General features: G+C 39.6%; 1 protein-coding gene across 2 annotated transcripts in view; it reads right to left on the reverse strand.

The window, feature by feature from the left end:
* Window positions 1–18,423, reverse strand: part of mgat4b (alpha-1,3-mannosyl-glycoprotein 4-beta-N-acetylglucosaminyltransferase B) — a 245,870-nt gene that overhangs the window by 97,735 nt on the left and 129,712 nt on the right. For both annotated transcript variants that reach the window (XM_043703124.2, XM_043703125.2), the window contains one exon: window positions 9,016–9,195. In XM_043703124.2, the coding sequence (XP_043559059.2) occupies window positions 9,016–9,195 (180 nt within the window). The remainder of the gene's footprint in view (window positions 1–9,015; window positions 9,196–18,423) is intronic.

Below are 18,423 nucleotides of genomic sequence, written 5' to 3' on the forward strand. Positions count from 1 at the left end.
AATAGGAAGAATAGCTCATAAATACATGTACAGATGTACACCAATGCCAAGCCTGTTCAACTGTTCAATTTGACCATGGCTGATCTGAATTTCAACATTTAACACCTTTGCACAAGATACCTCATTTATCTGTTTTTACTTTTCAATTGACTCACTCTCCAGCACTCCACAACTTTTTACATCAGATAAATTCCAGATTTTGACGACTCTTCATTTAAAGTGTTCTCTGTCACCATCTTGAATAGCGTAAAAGTAATTTCCAAGCTGTACCTTTAAGTCACTGCGAGCAAAGTGATTTATTAGAATATTATAAAGATTTACACAAATCAAAGTTAAAACAGTAAAAATATGAATGCAATTGCTCAAACACAGGACATTGACATCTTAGGAAAACTCATAACATATTGCAAGCCCAAAATGGGGGAAGATACTAAATGAGTATTTTGCATCAGTATTTATTGTGGAAAAGGATATGGAAGATATAGACTGTAGGAAAATAGATGTCCAGATGCAATTAGATGTCTTGCAAAATGTCCAGATTACAGAGGAGGAAGTGCTGGATGTCTTGAAATGGTTAAAAGATAGATAAATCCCCAGGACCTGATCAGGTGTACCCAAGAACTCTGTGGGAAGCTAGAGAAGTGATTGCTGGGCATCTTGCTGAGATATTTGTATCATCGATAGTCACAGGTGAGGTGCTGGAAGACTGGAAGTTGGCAAACGTGATGCCACTGTTTAAGAAGGGCGGTAAAAGACAACCCAGGGAACTATAGACCGGTGAGCCTGACCTCAGTTGTAGGCAAGTTGTAGGAGGGAATCCTGAGGGACAGGATGTACATGTATTTGGAAAGGTAAGGACTGATTAAGGATAGTCAACATGACTTTTTGCATGGGAAATCATGTCTCCCAAGCTTGATTGAGTTTTTTGAAGAAGTAACAAAGAGGATTGATGAGGGCAGAGCTGTAGATGTGATCTATAAGGACTTCAGTAAGGCATTCGACAAGGTTCCCCATGGGAGACTGATTAGCAAGCTTAGATCTCATGGCATACAGGGAGAACTAGCTATTTGGATACAGAACTGGCTCAAAAGGTAGAAGACAGAGGTTGGTGGTGGAGGGTTGTTTTTCAGACTGAGGCCTGTGACCAGTGGAGTGCCACAAGAATCAGTGCTGGGTCCTCTACTTTTTGTCATTTACATAAATGATTTGGATGCGAACATAAGAGGTACAGTCAGTAAGTTTGCAGATGACACCAAAATTGGAGGTGTAGTGGACAGCGAAGAGGGTTACCTCAGATTACAACAGGATCTGGACAGATGAGCCAATGGGCTGAGAAGTGGCAGATGGAGCTTAATTCAGATAAATGCGAGGTGCTGCATTTTTGGAAAGCAAATCTTAGCAGGACTTATACACTTAATGGTAAAGTCCTAGGGAGTGTTGCTGAACAAAGAGACCTTGGAGTGCAGGTTCATAGCTCCTTGAAAGTGGAGTCGCAGGAGCTAGAATAGTGGAGGCGGCGTTTGGTATGCTTTCCTTTATTGGTCAGAGTGTTGAGTACAGGAGTTGAGGGGTCATGTTGCGGCTGTACAGGACATTGGTTAGGCCACTGTTGGAATATTGCGTGCAATTCTGGTCTCCTTCCTATCGGAAAGATGTTGTGAAACTTGAAAGGGTTCAGAAAAGATTTACAAGGATGTTGCCAGGGTTGGAGGATTTGAGCTAAAGGGAGAGGCTGAACAGGCGGAGGCTGTTTTCCCTGGAGCATCAGAAGGCTGAGGGGTGACCTTACAGAGGTTTACAAAATTATGAGGGGCATGGATAGGATAAATAGACAAAGTCTTTTCCCTGGGGTCAGGGAGTCCAGAACTAGAGGGCATAGGTTTAGGGTGAGATGGGAAAAACATTTAAAAAAAAGAGACCTAAGGGGCAACTTTTTCACGCAGAGGGTGTTTCGTGTATGGAATGAGCTGCCAAAGGATGTGGTGAAGGCTGTTACAATTGTAACATTTAAGAGGCATCTGGATGGGTATATGAATAGGAGGGATTTGGAGAGATATAGGTCTGGATTGGGTTGGGATATCTGGTCGGCATGGACAGGTTGGACCGAAGGGTCTGTTTCCATGCTGTACATCTCTATGACTCTATGACACCTCCCTTCTGCAACTTTTCCATTGCCGATCCAAACCTCTGTTTTCGACTCTAACCTTTTTGCTTCAACTTGTTGATCTCCTGTCTGCACATTCATTAGCATGGGAAAACTGATGTAAACTAAGCAAAATGGACTAAGGTGACAAAAGTTGAAAAGTATTCAAAGTACTTATTCCAAAGTACACTAACAAAGAATTACAGCATATTGGAATCTACAAATCTTGATCTCAACACTGGCTGTATCAAAAGGATATTAAATGCTCCGCTTCTTGGGATGGAACTTAACCTCATTTCCTAATGATTCCTGTCCTGACTCCTTACACTCAATGTATTAGCTGTTGAAAAACAACCTACACCCACTAAGACAAAACTCCTAACTCTAAAAATTGCCAAACAAATTAGATTTTCCACTCTGCATACCATTACCTTCCCTTAAGCACTAGGTTACAATGATTATATTGAGAAGTGCAGTCATTATCAAAGACATTTTGAGTAGTAATAACAGGTATGAGATGACTAGCGCAAAGGTCTGAGCATTTTTAATTAAACTGAAATCCTGATTGTTCACTCAGAAATGCAAAATATTCCATGACACGACTTCCAAGAGGTGTGGGTGAGGCCTGTGCCATCTTGCTTTGCACAAAATACCTGCAGCATTTCTTACACCAGAAAAAAAAAAGTGATTGCACTTCAGAAGTAATTAATTAATTGTAAGGTGCTTTGAGATACCTGCAGTTGAGAAATGCACAAATACAAATCTGTTTCTCCTTTACCAGCCAGCAAAAGCAATGAAAGGATCCCCCTATCAGTGCTGGCAAGATGTTGTTTGTCTGTTGCATAATTCTGTAAATTAATTTAGATTTTTAATATGAAGTTTATTTAGGGAGGGAAAGAAAAGCATGTCTGAATTGCCACATCAAGCAAAGCCCTCTCCTGTGGAGTACAAAGTTAGAATACTTGCAGTTACTGTTACTGCACTTACAGTCAATTATAACTGAAGGATTTGTGCTAGAATCAGACTAAATGAAATGCAGAATAAATGCAGTTATTTAAAATCCATTAAAGAATGTAGAACATTATAGCGCAGTACAGACCCTTCTGTCTTCGATGTTGCGCCGACCTATGAAACCAATCTGAAAGCCTATCAATCCCACACATTAAAGATAAATTTGAGTTAAAAAGGAAAAAAAATCAAATTGTCCTCTGCCCAACATCATTATAAAATGTGCTGAATAAAATTGATCACATACATCTGACCAATTTGACAGCAACTTCAAACCAATTTCTCTGCAAGATTTTGGCCCCCATTGCTTGAAGGTACTGACTGACACATACTATTGAAACAATTTATCACAACAGGTAGTCATGGTGGTATTACTATGTGACTCAATTTTTACTAAATCATGTCCAATAAGATATTGATGTAATTAACCGTTATTTGAAATAACTTATTCTGTGCTGTACGAAGATCATGAAGTGAATTTTTCAAACCGAAACTAGAAAGAACTAGAATCCTATTTCTCAAAAAATGTGGTACAGGGCGTCAGAGTTTTCAGGACTGAGATTAATAATATTTTGTTAAGAAAAGGACAAAGAGCTGAGGCAGAAATGTGAATTTGTGGTACAGATCAACTGTATAATTGAAATGGAGAAAGAAAGTAAATTTTGCATACATTATCTCAGGACTTCACTAAGACCTTTACAGCCAATTTAAGGGTTTTCTACATTAGAAGTACAATAGACAACTTACACACAGCAAGCTCCCATAAACCAGCAATACAGTAGTCATCAGATAATCTATTTTTCTGATATTGATGCACAATGAATATTGCCAAGCCACATGAGATAGCTTGCCTGCATTTTTCAAAACAGTATCATTAATCCATCTGCAGGGTTATTTGGTTGCTCTGTTTAATGCCTTATTTGAGAACTGTCACCTCCAAAATACTCCCTCAGGGTTGTACTACAGTGTCAGCTTAGATTTGTGCTCAAGACTTGGAGTGGAATTTGTACCTACAAAATCCTGATTCAGAGATATAAGTGCTACCAACTGAGATACAGCTGACAGTGGAGCAGAGCAGGTTTCTCCTGTTATTATGTTCCTAATAACGCAAGTAAAAGACATGTCCAATTTTCTTCAAGTAGGATTGTATTGTTTAGAATCTCGTTCCAGGACAAAATGACATTGATAGTTTTGTTGTGATAATATTGCCAAAGACCAAAACATAATAAACCTGGAGCATCAAATCCTCAAGGTCACCTTGGTTCCTATTTTGGCAATCAGATTTTAAGAATTTTGTGTTTAGTCTCTCCCACCATGAGGATTGTCTGTCAAGACCAGATTTCACTATTCCAAGCACTGTTAATGAGTCTTTGCTGTAGCAAGCTGGTTGAGTGTTCAAACCTTATTATAGGAGGTTGCTATTTGAATTCCTAGACAAACTGGTAAAATAGACAAACACAATACATGGAATTTAACCAATAGAGTTGCATGAAATGATACATTTTAGAATACAACCTAAATAGTTCAATTATGAAGGGGGTAGCAGGGTACATGTGCAAAACGTTTTGGCAGGACAAGTTGTGAATACTGTTAACCAAAATATTGGCTTTATCAACAAGCACAGGCATAGAACACTAAAGCAAGAAAGCTAAGCTAAATCTAATTCCAACACTAGTTGGAATATTGCGCTCAATTTTTGGATACCACACTTTAGAATGATGTCAACTACTTGGAGAGAGTTCAGAGATTTATGAGAATGGCACTACAGACGAGGAACGTCATTAAGTGGTGAAACTGCAGAAGATGAGGATGTTCTCACTGAAGCAGACAGGTTTAAAAATAAGTTAAAGAACAAAGTTTAAAATCATGAAAAGTTTTAATAGACTATGTAGGGCAGTAGAGTTTCTACCAACACTGGGTCAATAATTAGAGGACACAAACTCTAGGTAAGTGGCAAAAAAAGCAGACAAACATTTTTAAGCAGCAAGCGATTATCTGCAATCTGTTCAAGAGGGTGGTAGCAACAGATTTAACACAAAACATTAAAAGGGAATTGGATAAGTATTGTGAAAGAAAATTATTGTTGCATTCAGGATAAAAACCAAGGTTGTACGATGAATTTGACAACTCTTCTGAACATTAACTTCGACATATTTTGAAATGCCTCTCTATCTGCTGTTCTGTGCATGGTGCGTCTAGAAGTTCAGATTTCCTTTGGTTGTTGATAGGATGGGCTGGTCTCTTCCCTCATTATCTCGATTCCTGATCACTTCTTCACGTCGGGGTGTCTTTTAACACCTTAGCAATGTGCATCATGCACCGTGGCCCATGGCTTTATCTGCAGTCTATGCCAAAAAACAACAGAAGATAGGAGGACACTGTTTGGGCCTTTGAGCCTGCTCCACCATTCATTATGGTCATGCTTGATTATACAATTCAATAGCCTGTTCCTGCTTTTACCTATTTCTTTTGATCTCTTTCGCCCCACATGCTATTTCCAACTCCTTCTCGAAATCACACAACATTTTGGCCTCAATTGTTTTCTGTGGTAGCAAATTTCACAAAGTTACTACTGAGTAAAGAAGTTTCTCCTCATCTCAGTCCTAAATGGTTTATCCTGTATCTTTAGACTGTGACCCCTGGTTCTAGACCCCCTTGTCTTTAGGAACATCCTACCTGCATCTACTAGAGTCCTGTTAGAATTTTTCACATTTCTACGAGCTTCACCCTCATGCTTCTGAATTGCAGTGAATATAATCCTAACCAATTCAACCTGTCCTCATATGTCAGTGCTGCCATCCCTGGAATCAGTCTGGCAAACTATGACTACACCTTCTCAGAAAAAGGTCGATTGTGAAGTCATGATTAGCAGACATTGTACTTAACTTTTAAAACCAGGGCCACATCTCATTCATTTGAATACCCACTTTTGACTATATCACACTGGCAGGAGTGCACTACTTAAGGTGGCTATGTGGATAGTAATGTCATATTAAAGTTAGAAAAGTTTGAGTTGCAATCCCACATTCATTTTGAGCACTTTACCAAGTTTGAACTTTGACACCACAGAAGTGCTTCCAGTGAAGCGGTACCATTTTTGGTATGAAAACTTCTACCAAGGCCTTACCTTCCCTCTTTAGGTGTGTGTATAAGATCCCACATGACTGATGGAGCAAGGACGTTATGTTCATGTGCTCTGATTAATTTTTATGTCCCCAACCACTGCCTAAAATACAATATCCAGCTGTTATCATTTTGCTGCTTGACAGAGTTGAATGTGCACAAAGTAGCTGCTTTATTTCCTACATTACACCATTATTTGGACTTCAAAAAGTACTTCACTGGTTATACGTTTTGAAGCTGTGAAAGACAATATAAGCACAAGTACTTTCTTGCAGCTGTGTTCTTTGCTGTTGATAATGATTGAAGAGGGTTAAGATGAAAAATTATTCTGCAATATGGTGCTTCTATTTTTTTTCATCCATCATTATAGAATTCTCTTTTACGTTTTGTAGAGGCAGCACCACAGTTTCACGTTGCCTTCAATAGCAACCCACATTAACCATAGGAACCTGTGTGTACTTGGATTGCATTTGAGTTTCAAAAATACTCAAAATTCCCTTTTCATAATGTAAATGTATACTTTAATACATGATATTTTATATCAAATTTAGATTTGAACAAATCTTAAGTAGTACAAAAATGAACACAATATCATTTGACAAGGCATTCTATAACTTCTTGTGCATGTATTCGGTGAATGCTGGAGTTGGACCAAAGGGTCTGTTTCCGTGCTGTACATCTCAATGACTATGACTCTATAACTTAAATTTCATCCATTTAACCGCTCTTCTCTTTCCAGATACCTGCTGGTCTTCAGAGTACATTCTTTTTCCCACCAACTACAGTGTTCTCTTTTTGTAAACAATACAACTCTCATACATGGAAAGAGGTTTTCTTATCTGGATACTGATATAACTGCACAGAGGCCAGTATCCCATCACCAAGTCACCATTTATTTACACATGCAGAGTACACTGGCTGCGGCCAATCAGCTGAGTCAGTCCCCAAAGCGAGGAGATTCTAAATCCCCTGTTTGTATCCGTCAGCCTAAGCTCACTGTTTGGCCCAGGTTAACAACCTTTATCAAGGATCTCATAGTCAATAAGATACACCCAGTTCCAATCACTATAGACATGCTTTGGTTTCTTGCACAGTTCAACAAGCTTGCATTTATATAGCACCTTTAATTAGCAGGCCATAGATGATATAATCAGCACAGGTGATCAAACGATCAGTAAAAGGTTTCAAGGAACAGTTCAAACACAAGGTACAAGAGATGGATATACAGAATGCGACGTAAATGGTAGAGATTACAGCCTGAATAAATAGACTGACTATCAGGAACTATCCCAGATCCAGAGTTTAAAGCAGTGAGGGATATTAAAAAATTATTTTGTGTACACAGATTCAACATTTGCACCAATTTAAACTGATGGGCTAAAGGTCTTTCACTGACGAGAACCTATGTGTGTTCATTTTCATATTCCTCCACCATAGTTTGTTACCCTCACACTGTGCGTCAGTGTCCCAAATGTCAAATGAGTTGTACTGTGATCTGTTGTGATGTCACCTTTACTGGAGCCAAATAAAACAAAATGCAGGTTAAGACGCAGCTCCTGAAATTAAACTTTTCCACTTTCACCTCAAATCAGTAGTTTTACATTTGAGTATCAACAGTGTTTCAAATTAGTTTTCATTAAAGAACTTATTTTTGTAGAACTTGTTTGGAGATTACTCTTAAATGTTAAAGACCACTGTCAACAAAAAACACATCCTCGACTGAATCTTTTATGCTATTTGTTTACAAGTATGTGATTTAATGAAATCAAGTGAAACTATTTCTACCCAGAGGGTAATAGAATGGAATAAATTAACAGAGAAGATCATTCTACAAGTTGGCATAAAACAGGTTTGTGACAGAATTTAGCCAAAGGGGTGAAACTTCACCCGCTGCAGAGAAGCTATTCACGTTTACATTTACATTTATATTAGTCTTTCTGGAATGAAAACACAAGGAGGAGAAAGAGCACAAGGGTTTTCTGAGCTGAATAGCCTCTTTTGTTCTCAACAATTTCTTACTCAATTTAAGATACTGAAAGGCATGGCTGTGTCACTGTGACATGACACCACAACTGATAGACACTACGCTTTGGGGCTACTGACTCAAAGTAAAGTCTAACCCTAGATATTTACATTTAAAATTTTAAAAAAAGTGTAAATATTAAGATCAGAAAAATGTCTTTTCTTTATAGATTTGTAAGACAGGATGTACTAACGTTAGATAGGAGGTGATGTGTCTCAGCAGGGGAACATCAGCAGAGTTCCAAGAATGTAGCAACCATCATGTAATCAACTGTTGCCATTAGCATAAGTTGCATCAAATTCCCTTCACCCCACCATCTTGCACTCAATGACTTATATTGGCCTCCATTCCAATAATGGAATAATAATCCCCCCAACAATTTAAAATTCTCAACCTTGTTTTCAATAAGCCCCACAGCTTTATCCCTCCTTACCTCTAATTTCCTCCCACCAAACAATCTTTTGAGATCGGTGCTCCTTCAACCTGGTCTCTTACACATTCCAACATTTCATCTCTTCACTATTCACAGTTGTTTCTTCAGCTGTTAAAATTTTTCTACTTAAACCTCTCAGATTCTCTCTATTCAAAAGATCATTAAATCTACAGTTGATTAACATTTTGATCAGCTGATCCCATACCTCCTTCACAAAGGCACAAAACAGCATTTGCTAATGTTTTTGTCCTATACACAGTGGACCCATTGTATAATGGAAGGTACCTGATAAATGACTCCAGGTCCTGTTGAAATCCTTCAATGTTTGTTTCTCAGCAATAGCTCGTTTTATCTCATCCAAGACAAGGTTCAGTTCTTTGGAACGTTTGAGGTTTTCTTGCTCAGCTGCATGCAGTCTGTCACGAAGTGCTAGAAACTCCCGTTGATAAATGTCTACCACATCTCCTGGGAAAACAAAAATATCCCAAGAAGTGACAATGAGCTATATCTGATAATTAAGATTTTGTTGCACAAACTGTCCTACTTACAGCTATAAGATGAAAGATGGTTAGTCTGCTCTTGATAGCGATTTGTAGAGAAACACTGGCCCAGGACTACAGGGGACAAGGCTTCTGTTCCACTTCAAATACTGGCTAGTGACCTTTCACGGACACCCAAGAAACAGATGGAACATTTAAATCTTTTCCAAAAGATAAAAGAGTTTTCTTAATTTTGTATTTTAAGCATAATTCCAGAGCTCAAGCCATACAGCAAAGTCAGAATCTCAATAATCTGACAGAGTAGATGCCTTTACCAACTTTCATCATTGCCATATGGAGTCAATGATACTGCCAGCATTTATTACCTATCCCTAACACTTTTTGTGGTTGGGCTGCCTACGTGAATACCTGTGGACCTTGTAGGAAAGGCACTTAGAGAATGATTTTTTTGCAGCAATTTTATATAATTGAGTGGCTTATAGGTCCATTCAGAGGGCAATTAAGAGTCGAGGGATTGGATTTTATGTTTCCATGCTAGCCAGTTTAAAAAATTAGTCCAATAAGTTAAAGAGTCCTTTAAAAAAGGAATTTCGACCCCTGCATCTCACCTTAATAATATAATCTGCCTCTCCCTTTCTCCTTTACGTGCTTATCCAAATTCCTTTTAAGTATACCAATGCTACTCATGCAAATTATTCCTTGTGACAAAGAATTACAGGTTCTGTTCTCTCTCTAGGTAAAGATCTCTCTCCCAAATTCCCCATTCAATTTAATACTAACAGCTTCATATTTGTGTGTTATATCACTCCTCAGCGACCAAAAACAAATTCTAAAAAAAAAATCTACTAGCTTGCAGTGGAACCTTGCAGCGTGGAAATTATCAGTAGCAATTACCTATGTCACAATGATAAGGGCATTTCAATAATAAAGGGATGTGTTACAACACTTAAATCCAGGTTCTTTTTTACTCTGTGGTAGAAAGGAGTCTGAGATTCTAGTTCCCTAAATTCTACATGATATAGATCCAAGGAAGCAATTAGCAGGTGAAATTACTATTTGAAACTCATAAGAATGTAAGAACTGCACAGTTACAATTCTAACCTCACTACACCAATTTATGATTTGGAGATGCCAGTGTTGGACTGGGGTGCACAAAGTTGAAAATCACAACACCAGGTTGTAGTCCAACAGGTTTAATTGGAAACACACGAGCTTTCGGAGCACCGCTCCTTCATCAGGTCGTTGTGGAGAGCACACTTGTCAGACACAGAATTTATAGCAAAAGTTTACAGTGTGATTTAACTGAAATTACGCATTGAATAATACCTTAATTGTTTGTTGAGGCTTTCATCTGTTAGAATAAGATAGTTTCACTTCTTTCATGTGTAAATCACAAAACATTTTTTTAAAAAAAGTTGCATTCTCCAGTTAACTGTAACAATGGGTGCTAGCTAGACAATATGTTGAAGGTGTTAGCCCGTGTTCTCTGTCTTTGCCATAATGTTTAGACTGATTGTAAACTAAAAAGTGAGATAACAGAGTTTTACATGAATTCATGCAGTTTTTGAGCAAAGTACAATGTAATTCTGCAAGTCCAAATTCACCCCACAAATGTATATGCATATGTGTGCATGTGGGTCTGGGGGAGTATGTGTGTGTATCTGAGTGCAGAATGTCTTAAGTCTGTGAGGGGGTGCATGTGAGAGTGTGTCTGTAGGAGAGTGTGTGCGCGTGCGCGTGCCTGGATTGGGGGATGTGAGTGTCTGAGAGTGTGTGCACGTGCGAAAGGGTCGAGTGGTCTTGTGTGTGTGTGTGTGTCTGTGTGTATAGGAGTGTGTGCGTGTGCGAGGGAGAGGGAGAGGGTGAGGGTATGTGTGTGCGTGCGCATATGTGTGCACGTGCGTGTACAAGTGTGAGATATATATATGTATGTATATATCTGGGCGGCACAGTGGTTAGCACTGTTGCCTCACAGCGCCAGAGACCCGGGTTCAATTCCCGCCTCAGGCGACCGACTGTGTGGAGTTTGCACGTTCTCCCTGCGTCTGCGTGGGTTTCCTCCGGGTGCTCCGGTTTCCTCCCACAGTCCAAAGATGTGCAGGTCAGGAGAATTGGCCATGCTAAATTGCCCGTAGTGTTAGGTAAGGGGTAAATGTAGGGGTATGGGTGGGTTGCGCTTCGGCAGGGCGGTGTGGACTTGTTGGGCCGAAGGGCCTGTTTCCACACTAAGTAATCTAATCTAATCTAATATGTGTGTGTGTATTTGTATGTATGTATAGTGCAATGGTGGTCACCTGTAGTTTGACATGAACCCAAGGTCCCGGTTGAGGCCCTCCCTATGGGTATGGAAGTTAGCTACCAGCCTTTCCTCGGCCACTTTTCGCTGCTGCCTGTCCTGAAGTCTGCCTTGGAGGATGGTCACCCGAAGGTCCTGGACTGCTGAAGTGTTCCCCAACTGGGAGGGAACACTCCTGTCTGTTGATTGTTGTGCGGTACCCATTTATCCATTGCCGTAGCCTTTGATTGGTTTCCCCAATGTACCATGCCTCAGGGCATCCTTGCCTGCAACGTATAAGATAGACAATGTTGTCTGAGTCACATGAGTACCTGCCATGTACATGGTGGGAGTTGTCCCCATGCGTAATTGTGGTATCCACGTCCACACACCGATACGTCTTGCAGCGTCTACCATGACAGGGTTATATGGAGTTGTCCTGAAAGCCGGGCAACTTGCTACGAACAATGATCTGTTTGAGGTTTGGCGGTTGTTTGAAGGCAAGCAGTAGCAGTGTGGGGAAGGTCTTGGCAAGGCGTTCATCCTCATTGACAATGTGTAGCAGGTCATGAAGAACATGGCGTAGTTTTTCAGCTCCTGGGAAGTACTGAACAACAAAGGGTACCCTGTCGGTTGCAGCACGTGTCTGTCTCCTGAGGAGATCATTACGGTTATCTCTGTTATCTCACTTTTTAGTTTACAATCAGTCTAAATATTATGGCAAAGACAGAACACATGCGGCTAACACCCTCAACCTATTGTCTAGGCTAACACCCATTGTTATAGTTAACCGGAGAATGCAACTTTTAAAAAGAAAAGGCATGATTTGGAGATGCTGGTGTTGGATTGGGGTGTACAAAGTTAAAAATCACAGTCTATCACCTGATGAAGGACCGTCGCTCCGAAAGCTAGTGTGCTTCCAATTAAAATCTGTTGGACTATAATCTGGTACTGTGTGATTTTTAACTTTGTACATCAATTTACACACTTACTAACCTGATACAAACAACAGCCTGCACAATCTTGGTTCTTCCAGAAGCACATCACAGCCAGTTATTTCTGACACAAAAGGAACAGCAAATTTAAGCACAGCAAGGCCTTAGAAACACTAGTGATTTGATAGATGAGTTCATTTGATTTGGCAATACTTCAGTCATATCTTAGCCAGAACAGCAGAAGACCTCTTCAGCTTTTCTTCAAATAATGTCACATTACTTCTTCAAACTCAACTGAAGATCAGGCAAGACTATGTTTGAAAACTTCACCTGAAAGTCAACAACACAGCAATGACCCAGCACATGACTGGGTCACTCACAGCAGTGACTCAACACTGGTAACGTCAGCCTAAAATCAAGATTCTGGTCTGGGGCTTGAACTAACCAATTTTCTAAACTCAGTGGCAAGACAGCTATCCACTGAGTCAAGCTGCTACTGAACCCCTGGTAACATCTATCAACTTTGGATGGATGGAAAATTTCACCAGCAAGTTGATGATTTAAATAGAAAAGAAATTAAGAATATGGTTGAACAATTTGATCTCAGCAGCAGAGAATGCTAGAAACATTCAGCATGGAAGGTAGCATCTGTGGAGAGAGAGTATTAATATCTTTTCATCATTCTGTTTCCTTCTCCACAGATGCAGAGTCTTTCCAGCAATACGTGTATGTTTGTAACAGATTTATTAACTATTTTAATTTTGAGCTTCAGAGCACCATTTCTAAGAACGATTCTGCCTCCACACACTTTCTTGCATCTACAGACTCAAAAATCCTTGAAGTCACAACAGGGGGTGTAATTATTTTTATTTCATTCTGAAAATATATTTAAATATGTAGGTATTGCTTGAATGAATAAGGTACATGGTTACCACATAGTGGTGCACTATTTTATTTCAAACTTCCTGAAGTACAACACATCATATCCAATTCAGCAAAGCACTTATCTTCGTTGTAATTTATGCCTGATATATGGATGAATTCAACCTCAACAGATCAAATGAAGATCCACTTTCGTTAAAATTCTGCATGGACCATCTAGCCCAATGACTGGAGATATAGCTATACAAACTGACGTACAGGAAGATAGAGAAGAAAATGGTGGTTTCAGCAGTATGCTAACTAAACCTTCAGAATATATTTGAACACTGATGAGGTGAGGTTCATCACCGTTTATCATCAGAGAGTGCTTCTTAATTATGGAAACACACCCAAATATCCAATGTCCAGGGATAGCTTTAAATGCAGATACATTTTGTTATTTATGTAACATTCAATATTGAGAGAAACATAAATGCATTTTTTTTTTAAAAAATGAGCTTTAAAAGAAACAAATTAAAATTTTCTATTTTGAGCACTGCAGCAGCTGGCTTCCCACTCTCCTTCCTCTGGAAAATGCAGTCGCTCCGTATCTTGATTTATAGCATGCCCCGTTCATTAAAGATTATGATGCACACTAACTAGGCCCCATTGTGACAACACCTTAATTTTAAAATGTTTAACTTGGATTTGAAATTTGTCCATAGAAAGATTTGAGGCTCTCTTTATTACTTCCTCCGGCTGTGTAACATATTCGGTTTCACCAATGCTGTCCATCTCTCAATTTCCATTGTTGATTATTGCAGGACATTCCTTCAGCTATGGAATTTCTACTGCACATGTATTTATGTAAACCACTGATAGCATCATATCTTCACTTCAAGTAAAAGCTTGTATTTACACAACACCTTTTATGTTGTTCTTTTACAGGAGCACCATTAGGCCAAACTTGACATCAAGGAAATATTAGGTTAGGTTGCCGAATGTTTGGTCAAAACATTAACAATCTTCTGAATGATGGCATAGGGAAATATCATTGGTTGAGTAATTCAAAGGCCCAAGCTAGGTCTCTGGGGACATTGGTTCAGATCACACCATGGCAGCTGGAGGATTTTAATTTCAATTAATAAAAATCTGCAATATAAAAGATGGCCTCAGTAACGGTGACCATAACAACGGCCATTGATTATTTTTTTAAAACCAGATTCATTAATGACATATAAGGAAGAAAATCTGCCATCTTTACCTAGTCTGGCCTACATGAATTCCAGACCCACATCAATGTGGTCAACCCCTGGGAAACCACTCCGTTCAAGGGCAATTAGCAATGGTAACAAATGCTTTGCTTGGCAGTGATGCCAATAACACAAACCAGTGAAAGGAAAGAGAAAATCTTAAAAGGCAAAGGTTTGGAGGTGGTGGGGCTAGGGTAAATCCGTGGCTTAGGCAGCTGAAGACAGTCACCACTTAAGGAGTGACTAAAATAGAAGATGTGGCAGGGACCAACATTGGAGGATGAGTAGGTTTTAAAAAAATGTTGACTTGAAGAAGTACTAAATCACCTAGGTGCACATTTAGAAAAACTCTCCCTTCACCCTCCAAGTCACATGCTGTCTCAACTCAGAAATACAACATTCATCATGGTTGGGTTAAAACCCTGGAACTGTCCACTTAACAGCACAGTCGAAATAACTAGACTGTAACAGATCAAGCAGCTAATTCACCTCCACTTTCTCAATGGGGACTCTGCAGCCTTCAGAACCCAATACTGCATTCAATAATTTTAGAACCTGAACATCTCATTCCAGGTCCTTTAGCTAACCGTGCACTTCACGCCCAGCCATGACATGCGTTTTATAGAGCTTAACCAACCTTTTTCCACCTACTTATAGCCCACATTATCACTTTTTATCCATCCTTGGCTTACTATCATCCATCTCTTACAGATGCCCTAACCCTAACCCTCTGAATGCTAGAATAGAATTCCTGACCTTCACCCACAGGCTATGTGCGACATCGATAGAGTCATGGGGGTCATATGGCACAGAAACCACCAAGCCAAGCTGAACTTAATCCCAAACTAAAAACTAGTCCCACCTGCCTGCTCCTGCCCCATATCCCTCCAAATCTTTCCCATTCATGTACTTACCTAAATGTTTTTTAAATGCTATAATCATATCCAATAGAATGGATGGAACCAATGTTACGTGAACATAAACCCTTTTAGGACCATTACCTTACACAAAAGGAATTAACTCAGTTTGGCTTGCAAAGGAAAGAAAGGATATTTAAACTTCAAAAGAGCTAAATTCTAAATACGTAAAATTAGCTTTCATCCCCTTGTTTTTATACAAATTAAAAGGGGATCTGATAGAGTTGTTTAAAGCTGTTAAAGTACTGAATGGAGTTGCCAGAAACTATTCCCTCTGATGGGGCTGACCAGAGGAATAGGGTTGACCAGAGGAATAGGGTACAGTGTTAAAATTTTGGATCAGTCTCCACTAGACTGAAATCAAAAGCACTTTTTCTACACAACGATAGTAAAAATCTAGAACTCTGGATCTCAAAGAAGAACAAAAGTAATTTTCTCTGGTAGCCAGAACTGGCATCATTTTAAAAAAAAGAGACCAGTCTTTGTCACATTGCCGTTTGTGGGAACTTGCTGAGCACATATTGGCGATGGTTCCTACACTATAATTGATTACATTTCAAAAGCACTTAATTGGCTGTACAGAGCTTGCAAGGCCAAGCAAAGTACTACTTAATTGCAAACCTCTCTTTCGAGTTGCACAGCAGAATCTTGTTTTTGAGAGTTAAACACGCAGTGATAATTAGCATGCTGGAGAACAAAATCATCACACAGTTAATGAAAGCAGCACGCACAATTACCACAAGCATTCTGAAGTCAAGCACCCATACTGGTTTTCTATTAATGCAGTGATAGCACCACAACTATGAACTGCTTTCTATGAATAAATGGACAAACAACAAAAACGCATTCCCCAACAGAAAATGCGACAGCCCATTTATTAAGTTAGGCAGCACCGAAGAGCAGTAGAATTACAGGTGGCACAGTGGTTAGCACTGCTGCCTCACAGCACCAGAGACGAGAGTTCAATTCCTGCCTTAGGCAACTGTCTGTGTGGAGTTTGCACATTCTCCCAGTGTCTGCGTGGGTTTCCTCCGGGTGCTCCGGTTTCCTCCCACAGTCCAAAAATGTGCAGGTTAGGTGAACTGGCTATGCTAAGTTGCCCATGGTGTTAGGTGCAGGGGTAAATGTAGGGGAATGGATCTGGGTGGGTTGCTCTTCGGAGGGTCGGTGTAGACTTGTTGGGCCGAAGGGCCTGTTTCCACACCGTAAGTAATCTAATCTGATCTGATGTTTGAGGCATAAGCCCTCAGGCTGTTCTCCGGCATCTTCAGTCCTCACTTTCTCCTTGCCCATTTATTAGGCCTGCTCACTCCAGTTGTTGGTTCAATGCCACAAGTGCCTGCCCTACTCCATTTTGAAATGAAGCTCGTTAGTACATTTGCAGCCTGCAAAACTTGCAAACAAGAAAGGAGTATGCTTTAAGCTGAGCATAATGACTAATTACAAAAGAACTAATACGTTTACACTGATTGAATTGGATTATACAGTCCCAGCCAGTGGGCTTGCAAGTCTGGGAACGTTAAAACCCACACGATAGTCTTCCCACTGCCTACCTCCTATCACTAACCTGTCTGAAATTTTACAGGGAAGGTTCAATCCTAGGCACTTGCTACTGATGCACCTGACCCAAATCGCCCCACCCTGTGCAACCCCTCTTTTGAAGACTAAAGATCTCAACTGGTTAATGCTAAGGAATGCAATAGACACTACCTATTATTATTGATGTCATATTGTTATGATCGCTGCTGATGTTAAGACTAGACAAATCAGATCCCTGAGCGAAATAAAGCTTTAGAAACCTTTGTTTTCAAACTATGATTAGCAGTTACCGAATGCATTTACAAGAGTCTGCCAGTGTACTTTTAACATGAAAAACAAAAAGTTTATTCAACAAAAAACTATTTGATAAGAAAAAAAATGGTTTGAAAGATGTTATTATAAGCACCAGAAAAGGATTCAAATGCACTACTCATTTTATCTGAGCAGCATCCTTACAAACATCAAAACTGCATCACTGGTTTACCACCATCTCCACAACAAGGCTTCTTGCTCATTTTGCCACAGCTCCAATCAGCTTTCGTCTGACAAATTTCTGGGTTTTCGCTAGATAGCTCTTCTTCAGCTTACATCTCTTCCAGATATATACAAAACAGACCTCAAACTGAACTCAATTACTTTAACACTTACTTTAACTCAGTTTCCAACATTATTGCACAATTTATCAGGCCATTTAACACTCTTGTCGCCACGTACACTACACAGTCATACCCTTCTGGATCTGTCTATTGTGGAGTGTTCCTGGACCAGTCACTCATCAGCAGCACAGTCTTAGTCCCCTTTTCTCTTGCATTAAATTATTAACACCCAGCTCTTCACTTCAAAGAAAATAAAACTAAAAGACTTTCAGATGCTGGAAATCAAACAAAAACAGAAACTGAATTCTGAAGGAGCATAACTGGACTCAAACTATTGACTCTGCTTTCTCTCCACAGATGTTCCAGACCTGTTGAGCTTCTCCTGCAATTTCGGTTTTTGTGTTCACTGCAAAAGTTGGAAGACCTCATTAAAATGTGTGAAGGGAAGAATGAGTGAGAGAAAATAAGCGGTGATAATGTTATTGGACAAGTAATCCAGAATCTCGGGCTAATGTTCTGGAGGTATACGTTCAATTTCCACTTTGGCAGAAGAAGAAAATTGAATTCAATAAAATCTGGATAAAAAGCTAGCCAGGCAACTCCTGACAATTGTCATTAAAAAAAATTGGTTCACCAATGTCCTTTCAGAAGTAAATCTGCTGTCCTTTCCTGGTCTGACCTACTGGTGACTTGTAGACCCACAGCAATCTGACTGATTCTTAACTGCCCTCGGATCAATTAGGAATGGTCAAAATGATGGCATAGGAAGTGATGTCTACATCCCATAACAGAAAGAAAAAAAAATCCCAGTAATAAC

The sequence above is a fragment of the Chiloscyllium plagiosum genome, unplaced genomic scaffold (assembly GCF_037043375.1).
Source record: "Chiloscyllium plagiosum isolate Xiang-an unplaced genomic scaffold, Cpla_swu_hap1 HiC_scaffold_16, whole genome shotgun sequence".
Classification (NCBI taxonomy): Eukaryota; Metazoa; Chordata; class Chondrichthyes; order Orectolobiformes; family Hemiscylliidae; genus Chiloscyllium; species Chiloscyllium plagiosum.